At 31.8% G+C, this 14,716-nt stretch overlaps 2 protein-coding genes across 9 annotated transcripts; one reads left to right on the top strand and one right to left on the bottom strand.

Annotated features, from left to right (window-relative positions):
• Window positions 1–421: 421 nt before the first annotated feature.
• Window positions 422–2,772, bottom strand: LOC122569392 (ras-related protein Rab-2). The gene is made up of 4 exons (XM_043730380.1): window positions 2,609–2,772; window positions 1,862–2,001; window positions 1,412–1,768; window positions 422–1,320 (listed from the first exon to the last, which is right to left on the bottom strand). Exons 1-4 carry the CDS (start codon window positions 2,652–2,654, stop codon window positions 1,219–1,221), a joined length of 645 nt encoding a protein of 214 aa, XP_043586315.1. The 5' UTR covers window positions 2,655–2,772; the 3' UTR covers window positions 422–1,218.
• A 729-nt stretch (window positions 2,773–3,501) lies between these two features.
• LOC122569344 (tyrosine-protein kinase Abl) lies at window positions 3,502–14,713 on the top strand. 8 transcript variants are annotated; one of them, XM_043730299.1, is made up of 16 exons: window positions 3,502–3,907; window positions 4,651–4,804; window positions 4,976–5,085; window positions 5,270–5,568; window positions 5,653–5,794; window positions 5,885–6,015; window positions 6,109–6,371; window positions 7,115–7,286; window positions 7,387–7,642; window positions 7,741–7,863; window positions 8,036–8,171; window positions 8,438–8,526; window positions 9,016–9,179; window positions 9,272–10,341; window positions 10,482–10,988; window positions 11,116–14,713. In XM_043730299.1, exons 1-16 carry the CDS (start codon window positions 3,781–3,783, stop codon window positions 11,624–11,626), a joined length of 4,254 nt encoding a protein of 1,417 aa, XP_043586234.1. In that variant the 5' UTR covers window positions 3,502–3,780; the 3' UTR covers window positions 11,627–14,713. The 8 variants fall into 8 exon arrangements, with proteins under 8 accessions (XP_043586234.1, XP_043586206.1, XP_043586191.1 ...); XM_043730271.1 differs by having other exon boundaries at window positions 8,968–9,179; XM_043730256.1 differs by having other exon boundaries at window positions 8,438–8,547; window positions 8,968–9,179.
• Window positions 14,714–14,716: the final 3 nt, after the last annotated feature.

Here is a 14,716-nt window from a genome sequence, read left to right as displayed (position 1 = left end):
ACAAAAACCATTTATAATAAATAAATTCCTTTTTCTTTATAGAATATTATCTGGATTAACATTTTCTACCTAAAATTTTTCTAAATATTTAAGATATTAAAGTATATTAAACTTATAATCAAAACAAAAGTGCATATGTACTATGTTTATTTTTACATTTAATTGGACAAAATACAGGTAGCATTAGTATTTCTCTATTTTCTTGATTGGTATTACTACTAATGGTTATAAGTAGAGAATTTATCTTTAGTAAATATTTAAATTTATTGGACATATTTACTTAAATATAAAAATTATAAAAATGTCTTAGTTTATATGTTGTAATTAGAATACTATATTTCCAAGGTATACCAAAAATAACAATACCAATCATAATTAATAAAATAATATGATTTTTGGTTAGATAGGCCTCACAATAAAATTGATTTATATGTTTTTATATATTCGTCATTTCATACATTGATACATACATATACATGGTGTCGCGTTAGGTAGTCAAGTGTAAATCATATTTTTGACAAATCACTTTGATTTATATATGTATATCAATTATGATTCATTATTAAATTAAATTAGATTCTAAGATCAGTGCACAATACATACAATATACAATGTGAACAAATACAAAACATTAAATAGAAGTGCCTATCCTCTCCCGCTTTATCAATGTCCAATAGTAATTAATTTCTTTCTCGGTTTTTTCGTATATTACAATTAACATTAAGTAATTTTAAATGTAAATGAATAAAAATCTAATGTAGCACTGCATTAATAAAATAACGTTAACTTCTTTCTAGCACATTAAAAATAAAATTATCTGTATATATATATATGAAAAGCATCTAATATTTTATGGATGTAATTTAAGAACTAATATTACTATACTGCTACAAAGGAATTAAGTACAGAAAGCATGTAATGAACATATTTGAAACTAATAAATTTACATCAGCCAAAATCTGTAAATTAAAAGTTTATTAGGTTTCATGATGTAAGCAATATATAACATTTTCCCTTATAATATTCCTATTTAGTACGTATGTATATGTTATTTTTTTTAAATAATAAATACACCAATAGAGTCACTTGTTACCTCATGATGCGACACGCGCAAAAAAATATACAATGTAATTGGTTGAGAATAAAATGTGGAGCAGGAGTAAAAAGATCAATTTAAATTGGAGAAGGATTAAGCGGTGGACAGGCAACCCCCAGCCCCTAGCAGCACCCACCACCTTGCGTGTTTCCTTGACCACCAGTACCCGCTAATCCACTAGGACTTGTCGGTGAATGTTGTGGTCCAATCTTAATACCATTTGCCTAAGTACATTTAAATTTTGTTTATTAAATGATAATGTCAAAAATACAATATTGTAATAAAGTTTTTGTTATTCTAACTCTCTGATTTTACCTCATTATTTATGTCAAATACACCTTCCTGAATTTTTTCATAAATTACTTTTGCTGTATTGATAAATGCATCCTCTACATTGATTGCTGTCTTTGCACTGGTTTCCATAAAAACAAGTCCATGTTCTCTTGCAAAAGCTTCACCTTCTTCTCTCCTCACTTCTCTTCTATTATCTAGATCACTCTTATTACCAATTAACATGATCACCATATTAGAATTCGAATGTTGTCTTGCATCCTCTAACCAAGTGGTCAAATGATTAAATGTTTCTCTACGTGTAATATCATATACTAATAAAGCTCCTGCTGCTCCACGATAATATGATCGTGTAATAGAACGAAATGCTTCTTGACCTGCCTATAAGTTCAATTTAATTGTATAAGCAATTATTATTCCTTAAAATTCACTATTGTAAGCATTTGTGAAATTCAAAAAAAACTAAATAATTACAGTATCCCAAATTTGAAGTTTGATTGGCTTTCCATCAATTGTAATCATACGGGCTCCAAACTCAACACCTATTGTTAAATCATGAACAGGCTGGAATCTCTTATCCGTAAACTGCAGAAGTAGACAAGATTTCCCAACTCCTGTTTAAAAATAAGATATCCTTATATTAAACAATTAATGCAGATTGGAGATATTTCCATAAAATTAAAAATCAATGAATTCAACCAAAAAATTAAAAACCAAAACCTATAATATTAAAATATATTTATTTATTTATCTTAATCACATTACAAAGCAAAAAGTCCAAAGATATATTACATTTATACAGTAGACAATATATATGAAAGTAAACAAGCTAATTACAATATTATAAAATATTTATAGCAAATTCATAATTACAACATCTAATATCATTTCCTAATAATACTACGTATATACATATATAGTACAAAAAATTTCATATGAAATCTGTTCTGAACATAAATGAATTGGACACCTTTTAAATTGACGAAATTATTATAAAAAAGAAGCTATGTACAGATGTTACATTGAAAGAAATATTTGATTCGTAACATTAAATATCGTTGTAAAATACGCGCATTAGAATTCCTAGAAGTGTTGTAAGGTTTACGAATCAAAAATATTATCGTCGAAAGAAACGAAAACAATGAGTCCTGTCACGGTCGACATAGTGTAGGATGTAGAAATCATTCAAAATTTGTTTTAGTAGACGCATCAGATAATTACCTGTATCTCCAATAATGATGTACTTGAAAAGGTATGCGTACGACATTTTTCGAAATCACGTAGCAAACAAAGATATCTACACGAAATGCGGATGTATTAGAAAACAGAACTTCACTTTTTTTGCTGTCTTATCTCTTCTGCTTCAGCATGACGTCACTGAATCAGTTCGGCAATTCTCGGGATTTTTCGTATTATTCGTAATAAGCTCGGGTTTCCGATATCGCGCTGCTGTCGCTTCAGTCATTGACGTATCTTAGAAGCGTTGGCCGTGTTCCAAAATCACGACACTTGATACCTTACTGACCATAGATATATTAAGATATATATTATATGATTATAATATTGTACAATGTAATCGTTAATCTAATTAATAATCTAATATAATTCATATTCCATATGAATTCGTATCACACTATCACGCCTATTTTTTTGGATATTACACTCCACCATCCTCCACGTATTCTCTTAACTACGCATATTATCAGAAAGGAAATTCCTCATCATCATAATATCTCTGATATTATTAACAGATGTAATCAAATTTTATAAATGATTCCTTTTTATAACATTTCTTTTACTAATAGAAAGAAAAGTAACAATGTACACGAACAAATCGAAAATAGATCTGGAATCTAAATATAGTAATTTTATAAAAGAATAATTTATATCGAAAATGATCAATAATTAAACATTTTTAAGTATATTATTATATATTGATTGTTTGTTCCAACGAATAGAAATATTTGCGAGGGAAAATAGAATAAGAAATAAATAACAAAGAACTTTGTTAGACTTCGGATGATGTTATCGGTGAACAAAGCTGTTAGCCAATGAAATCTTTGTCTGAGAAATTGATTGTCCAATGAGAATAGAGAAACGACTCTGGTGGTAAGTAAAAGTAGTAAACAGTACGATGCGAATCGAGCTATCGTCGACGTCGAAGCTGTCAAACATGGCGAGAATGTCGATCTTGAATGGTGGTCAAAAATGTGAATAGGAGGTTCGCGTTCGGTGGTGAGATTGGTGAGTCTCGGGTGTTCTCGTCGTCGGCAGAGGCCGACGAGAGATGCGATCGGGAGTTAGACTGTCAGGCCGAAAGTGAATGTGCCGAGTGAACGGCCCCGGCAGTTTTGCGGCCGGGATTAATCTAAGGGCATGCCAATTCGGGAACTATGGGTGCTCAACAAACTAAGGAGAGAATTGTTCCTGTCGGCTCTGCTGCGCGACAGACGCGCAAACAACCTAGGAACCTCAAGGAATCCCGTCTTGTCGGCTCTAATATATTTACAGAGCACAGCGGTAATTCCTTCTCTTATTTTCCTACTCTCTCGCTTTTTATCTTCTATTCCTTTCTTACTTCCGTTCTTTTCCCACTTCTCTCCCTCACGCTTTCTTCCCCTCTCTACTTAGTTTTCTCTCTTGCGTTCATGCACTTTGTCTGCTTTATAACAGATTATGAATATAGAAGATCAGGAAAATATTAAATGAAGTTGCAAATAACGACATGTACAAAAATAGGCTGTAATTTAGTTATATAATTAATATATGCACATACGTATATATATTTTTTATGTATTTCTTTTATTAAATTTATTATTAATTGTTTTATTATAATTTTGTTATAAAGATAAAACAATTGTTAAATGACTTAATTTTCTAAATTAGTTCTTAGTCATTAACACAGATGTATGATAACAGAATCTATTTGCATTGTAAGTTTTCTTTCCGTTATTGTGAACAGCATAATTTCTAATTTTGTAAATTATCTTAAACAATTTAATATCTAATTAATCATAATTGTTAATTTAATGCGTCATATATGATTGTGTTCAATAAGAAGGAAAATAAATATTTTTAGTAGATATAATGTTGTTTTAAATAAGATATTAACATTTGTATATTTTATTAGTGAAAAGAGATGCATCATAACTTTTTCGAAAAGATAAAATGCAGATGAAAATACTGATATTAAATTGTATTAATTAAGTTTCTTACATTAATTTGTAGTCATATGCATACAACAATATTATGATGTTGTGCAGAAGCTCTTTTACAAAGCAGACCGCTACCTCACATTCCGGCATTACCAGATGGTGATCCACCAAATGGGTCCAGCATTCAGTCAATTTCACAACAAGTGAATATTCAACAACATACTGTGGTTTCTTCTGCTGGACTTTTGGAGGCTGCAAACAGGTTACTTTATAATATTTATATAATTTTATTACTTTATGAATGTTTTTCATCATATGACACATAAGTATAAATATTTTATGCTCCAATTTTCAAAAATAAAGTATATTTTATATATACAAATTAATTCAATATGAATCTAAATAATATAAATATAATATATATATATCACAGATGGACAAGTAAGGAAAACCTATTGGCACAAGAAGAGGATGATCCTCAACTATTTGTGGCTTTATATGATTTTCAAGCAGGTGGAGAAAATCAGCTCAGTCTTAAGAAAGGTAATTATTTTTGAAAACATACTTGGTGTTCCAGACTTTTTTGTACTATATAAGTAAAGGTAAGATTAAAATATATCATAAAAAGTCCATAAATGTCTTATTACAAATCTGGAGAAAATATCTGGGACACCTTGTTAAATATAAAGATATAAATTTATATTGTACATTATAAATTTGAATTTAGGAGAACAAGTTCGTATTCTAAGTTATAATAAGAGTGGAGAATGGTGTGAAGCTCATTCAAGTACTGGTCAAGTAGGATGGGTTCCTTCAAATTATGTTACACCAGTAAATTCCTTGGAGAAACACTCCTGGTATCATGGAAGGATATCCAGGAATGCTGCAGAGTATCTCCTAAGCTCTGGTATAAATGGTAGCTTTCTGGTTCGTGAATCAGAAAGCAGTCCAGGTCAACGCAGTATTTCTCTGCGATATGAGGGTAGGGTATACCATTATAGGATTAACGAAGACAGTGAGGGAAAGGTATAAAGTTTCATATATCTCACTAGTAATTAAATGATATGCTGTAAGATGTAAACAAGGTATTATGAAATATTAATATTTCAGATGTTTGTTACAACTGAAAGCAAATTTAATACTCTGGCAGAATTAGTACACCACCATTCAATGCTTGCTGATGGTTTAATTACACAATTACTTTATCCTGCACCAAAGCACAATAAACCTACTGTTTTCCCACTTAGCCCAGGTATGTGGAAAAAAATAACATATCTGTGATACTCGTGTAAAATTATATAATCACTGTAAAGATGAAATGTATTGAAATTATTTATTTCAGAACCTGATGAATGGGAAATTAATAGGACAGACATAGTCATGAGGCATAAATTAGGTGGGGGGCAATATGGGGATGTCTATGAAGCTGTATGGAAAAGGTATAATATGACTGTGGCTGTAAAAACCTTAAAGGTTAGTCTTTTAATATATTAGTTATAATTACCATTTATATCATCTTTTATTTTACTTATTTTTGGTTTACTCTTATATACCTTTATTTTATAGGAGGATACAATGGCTCTAAAAGACTTTCTGGAGGAAGCTGCAATAATGAAGGAAATGAAGCATAGAAATCTAGTTCAGTTATTAGGTGTATGTACTCGGGAACCACCTTTCTACATCATTACAGAGTTCATGAGCAAAGGAAATTTGCTAGACTATTTGCGGAATGAGAGTAAACATCAAATAAATGCCGTTGTTTTGATGCATATGGCTACGCAGATCGCCAGTGGAATGAGTTACTTGGAAAGCAGAAATTTCATTCACAGGTATTGTTTCATACTTTAGAATAAATACATGTTTCTATATGGTATACATGTTATTACATACTTCTAAAGAATGGAACGAAAGTATATTTATCAGTATTTTTCTATTTTATGAACAAACTAATTCTCAAATAATTTTGGTGTGTATTTTAATTGTTCTTTTTTTTACAAATGATTTAATCTTACTTATATTTACTTAAAAAACATATTTTTATATTTTTATCCTGATCTTATGCACTGTCACTATGATTAGCGCATAAAAATATTTGCATACTCATTTCAGAATTTTGACCAAATAAAATATTTTACTGGGGATTACTTAAATTTTTGCAAAAAGGGCACTAAAAAGACCTAACAAGTAAAGTACATAAAATGTAATGTTCACTTTTTTACATAGTGCATATCGAAAAGTAATTAATTTTTTCTATCTCGCAAACTATAACTACATGTCTTAAAATAGTATAGTTTCGTGATCAGTAAAGAATTAGTTTTAAGGTGATATGTGTTATGCAGAAAAGTAATCGTTGCACTTAAAGTATTTTTCTTGTAAGTAGCTGTTTTTAGGGAGCGATTTGTAGCGTCACAAGGATCACTGAAGAAAAGTAATGGCAGATTACAGTGATGATTATGATATGCATATTCTGCACAAAAAAGTACATTCAGTTAGTTAGGAGAAATTTTTTAAATTTCATCGTCCTCTCCTCTTAAGAAACGAGCTCGCGTTAACATCGCGACTTTCGAAACAGAGATCTAGCGGCTCGAAACTGCCTAGTGGGTGAAAATCATCTGGTGAAGGTCGCAGACTTCGGCTTGGCCCGGTTGATGAGAGATGATACGTACACTGCTCACGCTGGAGCGAAATTCCCTATAAAATGGACTGCTCCAGAAGGACTAGCATATAATAAATTTTCTACGAAGGTAAAACAAATTTTCTTATAATACAAAGTTTTAGGAATTTTTACTCAAATTTGTTTTATTCATATTACATTTGTACTTTATTTGTATCATATATTTGTAGTCTGATGTGTGGGCATTTGGCATCTTACTTTGGGAAATAGCAACCTATGGAATGTCCCCCTACCCTGGTGTTGACTTGACCGATGTCTATCATATGCTGGAAAAAGGCTACAGAATGGAATGTCCACCTGGATGTCCACCGAAAGTATATGAATTGATGCGACAATGTTGGCAGTGGTCCGCTGCTGATAGGCCCACTTTCAAAGAAATTCACCACTCTCTTGAAAATATGTTTCAAGAATCTAGTATTACAGAAGGTAAAATAATCTATCAATTCCATGCAAACATCAAAGATAAAGATATGTTTTTAAATGTAAATAGTTCGTATAAACATGTATAAAAATTGTGCTTACAGAAGTTGAAAAGCAATTGCAAGGAGGAGGAGAAATTCCTTTACTTTCATACAAAAAATCTCAGACTGGTAGCACTGGAAACATCCATGGGCTTGTTCTAGTTTCTGAACCATTATCTTCTTCAGGTATACATGTATGGACTTCATAGAATATTGTTTTGTGATAATGCTATTATTACGGATTATACGTAATGCATTAATATGTTTAGGATTAAGTCAATCCTTATTTAATCTTATTTAAGATGGGTTAACTTTTTAATATTACAGCAGTTTATGAACTTCCATTTATTTGTTGTAGATACTACCAGTTCAGTAACGAAACTGAGTACATTCACAGGTGGTATGTCGAGTAAGAACAATAGTAGTATCGTACAAATGAGACGTTCTACAAATAAAAAGGGAAAACAGGCTCCAGCTCCTCCAAAAAGAACGAGGTATGAAATTTTTTTGTTTTCGGTGTAACGAAACCTCGATTATTACATGTTTATTATAATTTTTTTAGATCTGGTTACAATAATAAGTAAATAATAAAATATTATATACACACATATGGAATATACTTTATCTACCACATTACTCGCATAAATCTGCTTTTATTAAATTTCTTTCACATAATCGAGATTTCGAACACCGACAGATATTGATTATATGGTGATACGATAACATAACGATTGGGTAACAGCTTGCTGTCGTCGTGCAGTTCGTTCCGCGACTCTGCCTATCAAGAGCAAGACTCTCAAAACACTGAAACGAACACCATGACTCTCGACGATGCCACGGATCTAAATGGTATTGATAAGATTCTCGAAGGTATTTTCATTCTACTTTAATCGAGCGTACTGATACGTGCACGTACTGCTTCAGTTTCCTACCGTAAGCTCTGTATCCAGCTTTTTATGTTCAATTCTCTTTGCGTTTATATTCTTTTTCGAATTAGATAAAACATTAACTTTTTATAGTAAAACTGAAGGTTAAAAAAGAACGAGTTCATTTCGATATTTTCATCCTTTTGTGTTATAACTAATTTGTCTTTATAAATTCATTAAATAACTTATAAAAGTACCGATATAAAGAAAATTTAATATATACAAAGGAGACTACTTTTAATTTTCGAACATACTGTTTGTATTTCGTTATGTGAGCTTACGGAACTTGTTCGCTCTCAGCGAAAGGACTCTAAGCAGAAAGAGAATATGTACCGGTACGGTTTGTTGTTAAATGGGAACTCAGGTATTGCGCGAGATCTCGCGACGATGGCTCAAGGAACGATTGCTACAGGAGGCTGTGAAATCGAGGAGGATGGAGAGGGTTCTCAGGGTACGGCGGAACCAAACTTTATCACTCAACCTTCAACGTCTCCGGAACCTATACCTGGCTTGACCTGTTCACAAAAACAAATTAAGCCAAGACCTTATCCATCGAAAGAGCCATTACCACAAAAGGTAGTTCTCTAGTGCAAAGAAATATTAAAGTAGCTTCCAAACAATTTTGAAACTTAAGTCACATAAATAAAAATTTTTTATTTAATTTTTAGTTGGTACAAGTTGGTGCATTAGAAGTACAGAACGTAAAAAGAGCCATTAATCGTTATGGTACATTGCCAAAAGGTGCTAGAATTGGCGCGTATTTGGAGTCTTTACGTCAGAGTGGCATGCCATCGAATCAGGAATCGACGACAGTAGCTTCTTCCATGACACCTGGTACAGTGGAACAACATGAAGCATCTATCGACAATTCGCAACACAGATCTCTTTCTCCTCGTCAAAGTAATTTACGAAGTCAGCCTCAAATGACTCGTAGTAATTCTTCAAGCGGTGTTGTTAATACTTATCAACCTCCAAATTCTCCCCGTACTCGAGTAGTAGCTGTAAGAAAGAATAATCAGTCTGATGCTGTCGGTTTAAGAACTTTTCGGGTTTCAAGTAATTCTAATTTTCGTACTGCGAGCCCATCGAGATCTGTTCAACCGTCGTTAGCTGACTTGGAGTTTCCTCCTCCACCCGCAGATTTGCCTCCTCCACCAGATGAAATTTTTTCTGGGCAAGAACAAGCTGAATTACCACCTCCTATTTCTTGCAGCGAAATTTCTCAAATAAGAAATTCTCCTTTATCCATAAGGAAAGCAAAGAGTACAGATTGGCGTTCAAAGGAGGATGAGAATGAGCATCAAGAAGACAGGAATGATGTTAGTAACGCAGAACCCTCTGTAAAAGAAGCGTGTTCGAGGTTTGGAGTTAATTTGAGACGCAGAGAAACTCAAGATAACTCGTGTAGAACTACCGATAATAAAAGAACGGGTTTTAAGTCCAGGATAGAAACAATCGAGCCTGCTGCACCACCAGAAGAAGCACCACCACCTCCTCCACCACCTCCACCACCAGTTTCCACAAATTCACCTCCTGATAGTTTTGAACGGAAGCCTGGAATGAAAGAGATGTTGGAATTGAAGCTGATAAATGAAATTAAACAAAGTGCAGAAACTAAACATGGTACTACTACGAAAAAACCTGGAGTAATAAGCAGTACTCCATCTGCTCTTTTGGATCCAGCATCACAGTTACTTTCAGAACTCTGTGCTAGTTTTAACATGGATTCTGGACAAAGGTAAATCCCAATATGTATACATACATCGGGTGTAATAGGTATTTATATATCAGTGTGTTATATGTTCGTTTCTGCTTTCCTGCATCTTAACTGTTGTTTAAAGCATGTATATATATGTTATATTTTTCTTATCATATTAGACACGCTCAAAATGAATACGCTGTATCAACTTTAAAAACCAACGAAGCAACTCAAGAACAACAACTTCAAATACATAATACTCATAAAGATTCATGCATACCTTCTCCAGTAAATGAGTCGATACTCTCTAGCGGAAGTGTCGGTTTTAAGTTGAAGAGAGTAGATAAGCGAAATAATCCGCAGAAGGAGGAGACATCTGATGGACAAATAATCGATTTCAAGGCCAGACTTCGAAAAGTTGAGAATGCAGAAAGGGAAAAATCGTTAGAGGAGAAAAGTACTATCACTGAACAATCTTCAGAATCAGAAGAACAACAAGATGATAAGCGCAGAAGCACTGGTAGTATCAGCAGTTTAAAGAAGCTTTGGGAAAATAAAGAATCCTGTGATAGTCAGCCTCACAGCCCAAAACTCAGTGTCAGAGGAAGTAGCGGTAAACAAGAAACTCTTGACCAGACAGAAGATTCACCTGAAGATCATAGTGGAGCCTCAACCCGTAGTCAAAGGTACATTAACGTTTATTATATTTTTTTATAATACTTATATATTGCTTACTAAACGGTAGTTTTCTAAATCTTCAATTTATTTAATATTATATATAAATAGTCATAAAACGTAAATCAATATTTTTAGTTCTGGTAGCAAAAGTGATACTAGACTATGGCCACCACCTGAACCAGAAAAACCAGTTGTTCCTGCAAAACCACTAAAACCATTGTGTTCTTCAACTAAACATTTTGGTTCTTCAATTTACGCAACACCAAACTGTACGAAATCTCAACATGCAGAAGATGATCTAAGTAAACAGAATACAGACTCAAAGACCGCAAAACAGATCGTACTGGAGCTTTCAACATTAATTGAGAACAGCGTATTAAATTTGAAAAGTAGCTCAACGATAGTAATGACTAGCTGGCTTCAACTTTCAGACAAGGTAGGGCTGTTACATGGAATGTGCGCTAATCTCGCAGACAGTGGTATCGCACCACATGCGCGATTTCAATTTCGCGAACTTCTTGGAAGGCTAGAGCTTCAGGCACGACAACTTCGTGCAGCTGGTACTCGAAATGTCGCAGAGAATACAAGACTTCTCACTGACCTCCAAAACACGATAAAGGATGTTGTCAATACCGTACAAAGATAAACTAGAGAAATTAACATCATTCTCTCTATCTCCACCCTTATTCTCGTCCTCATTTTCATCCGATACTATTTGCAATGTCCCTGTCTGTTACTCAATCATGAAATGTTTTAGACACCTTCGGAAATCTTTCCGAAGTCTTGTATCAGACTTATATGTTTTAACTTCTGTGTTGAACGTCAAGCAACTTTATGGTTCTTATCTAATCTCAGTTGAGATCCATTTAAAATACTTCTTTTGCAATGGATATTTTATAAAGTTTCTATTGCAATGATTTTCCTAGAAATACTTTTATAATTTTGCTCCTGGAGAGAGTATGCAAACCCAAGGATATTTTAGAGTAAGGCCTCAAGTCGATCTCTCAATCAAGGCCTCAATCAAGTACTGATTTGATGGAAAAGTAAGAAAAATCTAAAATTAAAATACTAAATTAAAAAATATATATATATATTTCTCTCTCGATTTTTTCATCAATACATTTCTTAATATAGACTGCGATTAGCCATTTTCCTTCGGATTTTGAGATATTATTATAATAAAAGTATTATTCTTTTGATATCGAGAAAAAAAGACCACATAGTACATAAATGTAATTCACTTATATTTTTTATGTATTGAGTTTTGCAAAAAAAGAAAAAAAGAAGAAAAGAAATATGTATTCTCAAGAGCAAAGTGAATTTAGAAGTATGATAAGTATATAAATAAGGATCAAATATACTCTGGTTCCTTAAATTTTTTTAATAATAGTTTTAAATTGATAGAAAAAGGACGAGTAATCGCAGTTTATCGAGACAAAAGAACGCATATTAATCTTATGAATACGGAAAAAGATACTTTTTGTACACTGAACACTTGGTTCTTCTTTTTGTAAATTAATTATGGTTACTTCTACGTCGATCCAACATGTATCCTGTATAAGTGAAAACTCTACGTGAATCATACTCGTCCGCTATACGATAAATGTAGTGATTATAGTTGTCGAGTAAAACATCTCGGTGTTCTTTCATCGAATTTTCTTGCGCCGTGCTTCGTAATATCGTACGCAAAGTCTTAGGCTAGATTATACATCGTAAGTGCGAAAACTTTTAAACGAGTAAGCCATTTTAATGCGTGAGAGGATGTAACAACTTTTGTATTTGTATAGAGTAAGTCGAATAACAGGTATGCTTAATAATACAGTAAAACTTTGATTAGAGAAATTAATCAGAAAAAATATTCTTAAATTGATGGACTTTTCGATTAATCAACCCCCATTCATTTTATTTGCATATGTAATAGTATCATTTATTCCGTTTTTAACTCATTTATAATATATTGTTTCAGTGTTTTAAAAATATTTATTGTTTGTAATATGTATAAAAATTTGATTGTTTGATGTGTTGATATCTATCATAAATTTGTTTTCATGCAATAACTATACTAAGCATGTATTATTAAAATATGCGTATCTTAGATATATAAAAATTTATCAGCCAAAAATATAATACTTGTCAATTTAAATTGTTAGTTATATTAATATTACTAATTAATATTGAATAATGGAAAGTTCGATCAACTATTATAATAATCAAAAATCAGATTTGTATATGATCGAATAGTGTCAAGGTTTTACTGTATATATTTATGTAAATCAGCGGGTGTAATTAATCAAATTTCGAAATATTTTATTTTGTCTACGCATCGCGTAGATTTTCTTCCACAGAGCGCTAGTAAAAAATAAGGACTCCGGATACTTTTTAAAGAAATCGAGGAAAAAAAGCAAAAACAAACTATCAACTTTAAATAAAAATTAGTATTCATTTTATTTTACTTATCATTCTCTTAGTGTAATATAATTCTACTTAATCGTGGATGAATTCATTAATCAACTTAAATGACTGCGTTTAGTATACTGCTCGAATTCAAATTGCATTTACCATTTTGAAAGTTTTTTACACTTAAATATATTAATTTAGTAATTTTCTAACGTTTATTTCTAACTTTCATTTGGTAGTCTTCCAATAACAGTTTCCGGAGTCTGAACTCATGTTTTACTTGATCATTTAAAAATAAGAAACATGCAACGAGAATGAAAATGCCACTCGATTTGCCAATCAAGACGTTTTTCCTTGTAACACTGCCTACATATGGCTACTAGAATACATCGATCGACAATGCTAGTTACGCGAACCGGAATTTCTCTTCTTTCGGTCCGATCACCCAATTATTTCTCTATATTTTTTTTTCTCTTTTTTTTACATCATTTGTACCTGTGATACACCGATCGACTTATCTTTTATCTTCAAATAAAAAAAGCGAGAAAGAGAGGGAGAGAGAGGGTGGGAGGGAAAGAAAGACGAGCGATCGTATGAACGAATCTTCTTGAGAAGTCCTAGATGTATAGATTTTTAATTGGAATTTAAATCAATTCTTAGTTTATTAAGGCAAAGTATTCAATAAAATATTATCTGTAAATACATAATTATTTTCAAAGGATCACACATAACATTTTAAGTGATCTTTTAGCCTAAATGTGTTTAATAATTTTAAAACAATTTTCTATCCTTGTTATAAGAATGATGCTTTACAAACAATCTTGTCTATTATATGTTAGATAGTTGTATTATAATCTTATTGCATGTTACATTTAATTATGAAATTTCGTTTTATCAATTACTTTTAATCTCATTAATGTTAACTGATAGAAAGTATAACACAGTTAATATAAATAGGGAATGTTGTGTGTGATTTTTTCAAAATTTTAGTAATTATAGGCAATATTTATAGACCTTAAGAAGTATTACGAACTATATATTGATAGGTATTTCATTTAAAAAGATGTACATTTAGAACTTCTCGGAATCTTATTCATCATTGGATATTTAAGTTGATGAACCGTCAAAGGATATGAAATCGATGTTTTATACGATATGTATCATAGTAATGTTTATGTCTAAGTATTTATATCTATATTTATTTTTAGTTTTTTCTCGTGTAAAGTTATTCCTAAATGATCGACCAACGTACTGATTCATTAATACGAAAATTTTAATATCGCTTTATACATTGATATAAGACCGACGATAGAAATAAAAAGGAATATTGAATCAAGAA

Source organism: Bombus pyrosoma, linkage group LG1 (assembly GCF_014825855.1).
Source record: "Bombus pyrosoma isolate SC7728 linkage group LG1, ASM1482585v1, whole genome shotgun sequence".
Lineage (NCBI taxonomy): Eukaryota > Metazoa > Arthropoda > Insecta > Hymenoptera > Apidae > Bombus > Bombus pyrosoma.
The sequence above is the reverse complement of the archived record's forward strand: the minus strand, read 5'-3'. Positions and strand labels throughout refer to the sequence as shown.

What these genes read in the sequence shown, in the direction of transcription:
- LOC122569392 (XM_043730380.1), bottom strand. Translation starts at nt 2,654, where the DNA reads ATGTCGTACGCATACCTTTTCAAGTACATCATTATTGGAGATACAG. An exon ending in CATCATTATTGGAGATACAG is followed by an intron (nt 2,002 to 2,608) that starts GTAATTATCTGA and finishes ATTTTTAAACAG; the next exon opens with GAGTTGGGAAATCTTGTCTA. An exon ending in AACTTCAAATTTGGGATACT is followed by an intron (nt 1,769 to 1,861) that starts GTAATTATTTAG and finishes TTGAACTTATAG; the next exon opens with GCAGGTCAAGAAGCATTTCG.
- LOC122569344 (XM_043730246.1), top strand. Translation starts at nt 3,781, where the DNA reads ATGGGTGCTCAACAAACTAAGGAGAGAATTGTTCCTGTCGGCTCTGCT. An exon ending in AGAATCTAGTATTACAGAAG is followed by an intron (nt 7,643 to 7,740) that starts GTAAAATAATCT and finishes TTGTGCTTACAG; the next exon opens with AAGTTGAAAAGCAATTGCAA. An exon ending in AACATGGATTCTGGACAAAG is followed by an intron (nt 10,342 to 10,481) that starts GTAAATCCCAAT and finishes TTATCATATTAG; the next exon opens with ACACGCTCAAAATGAATACG.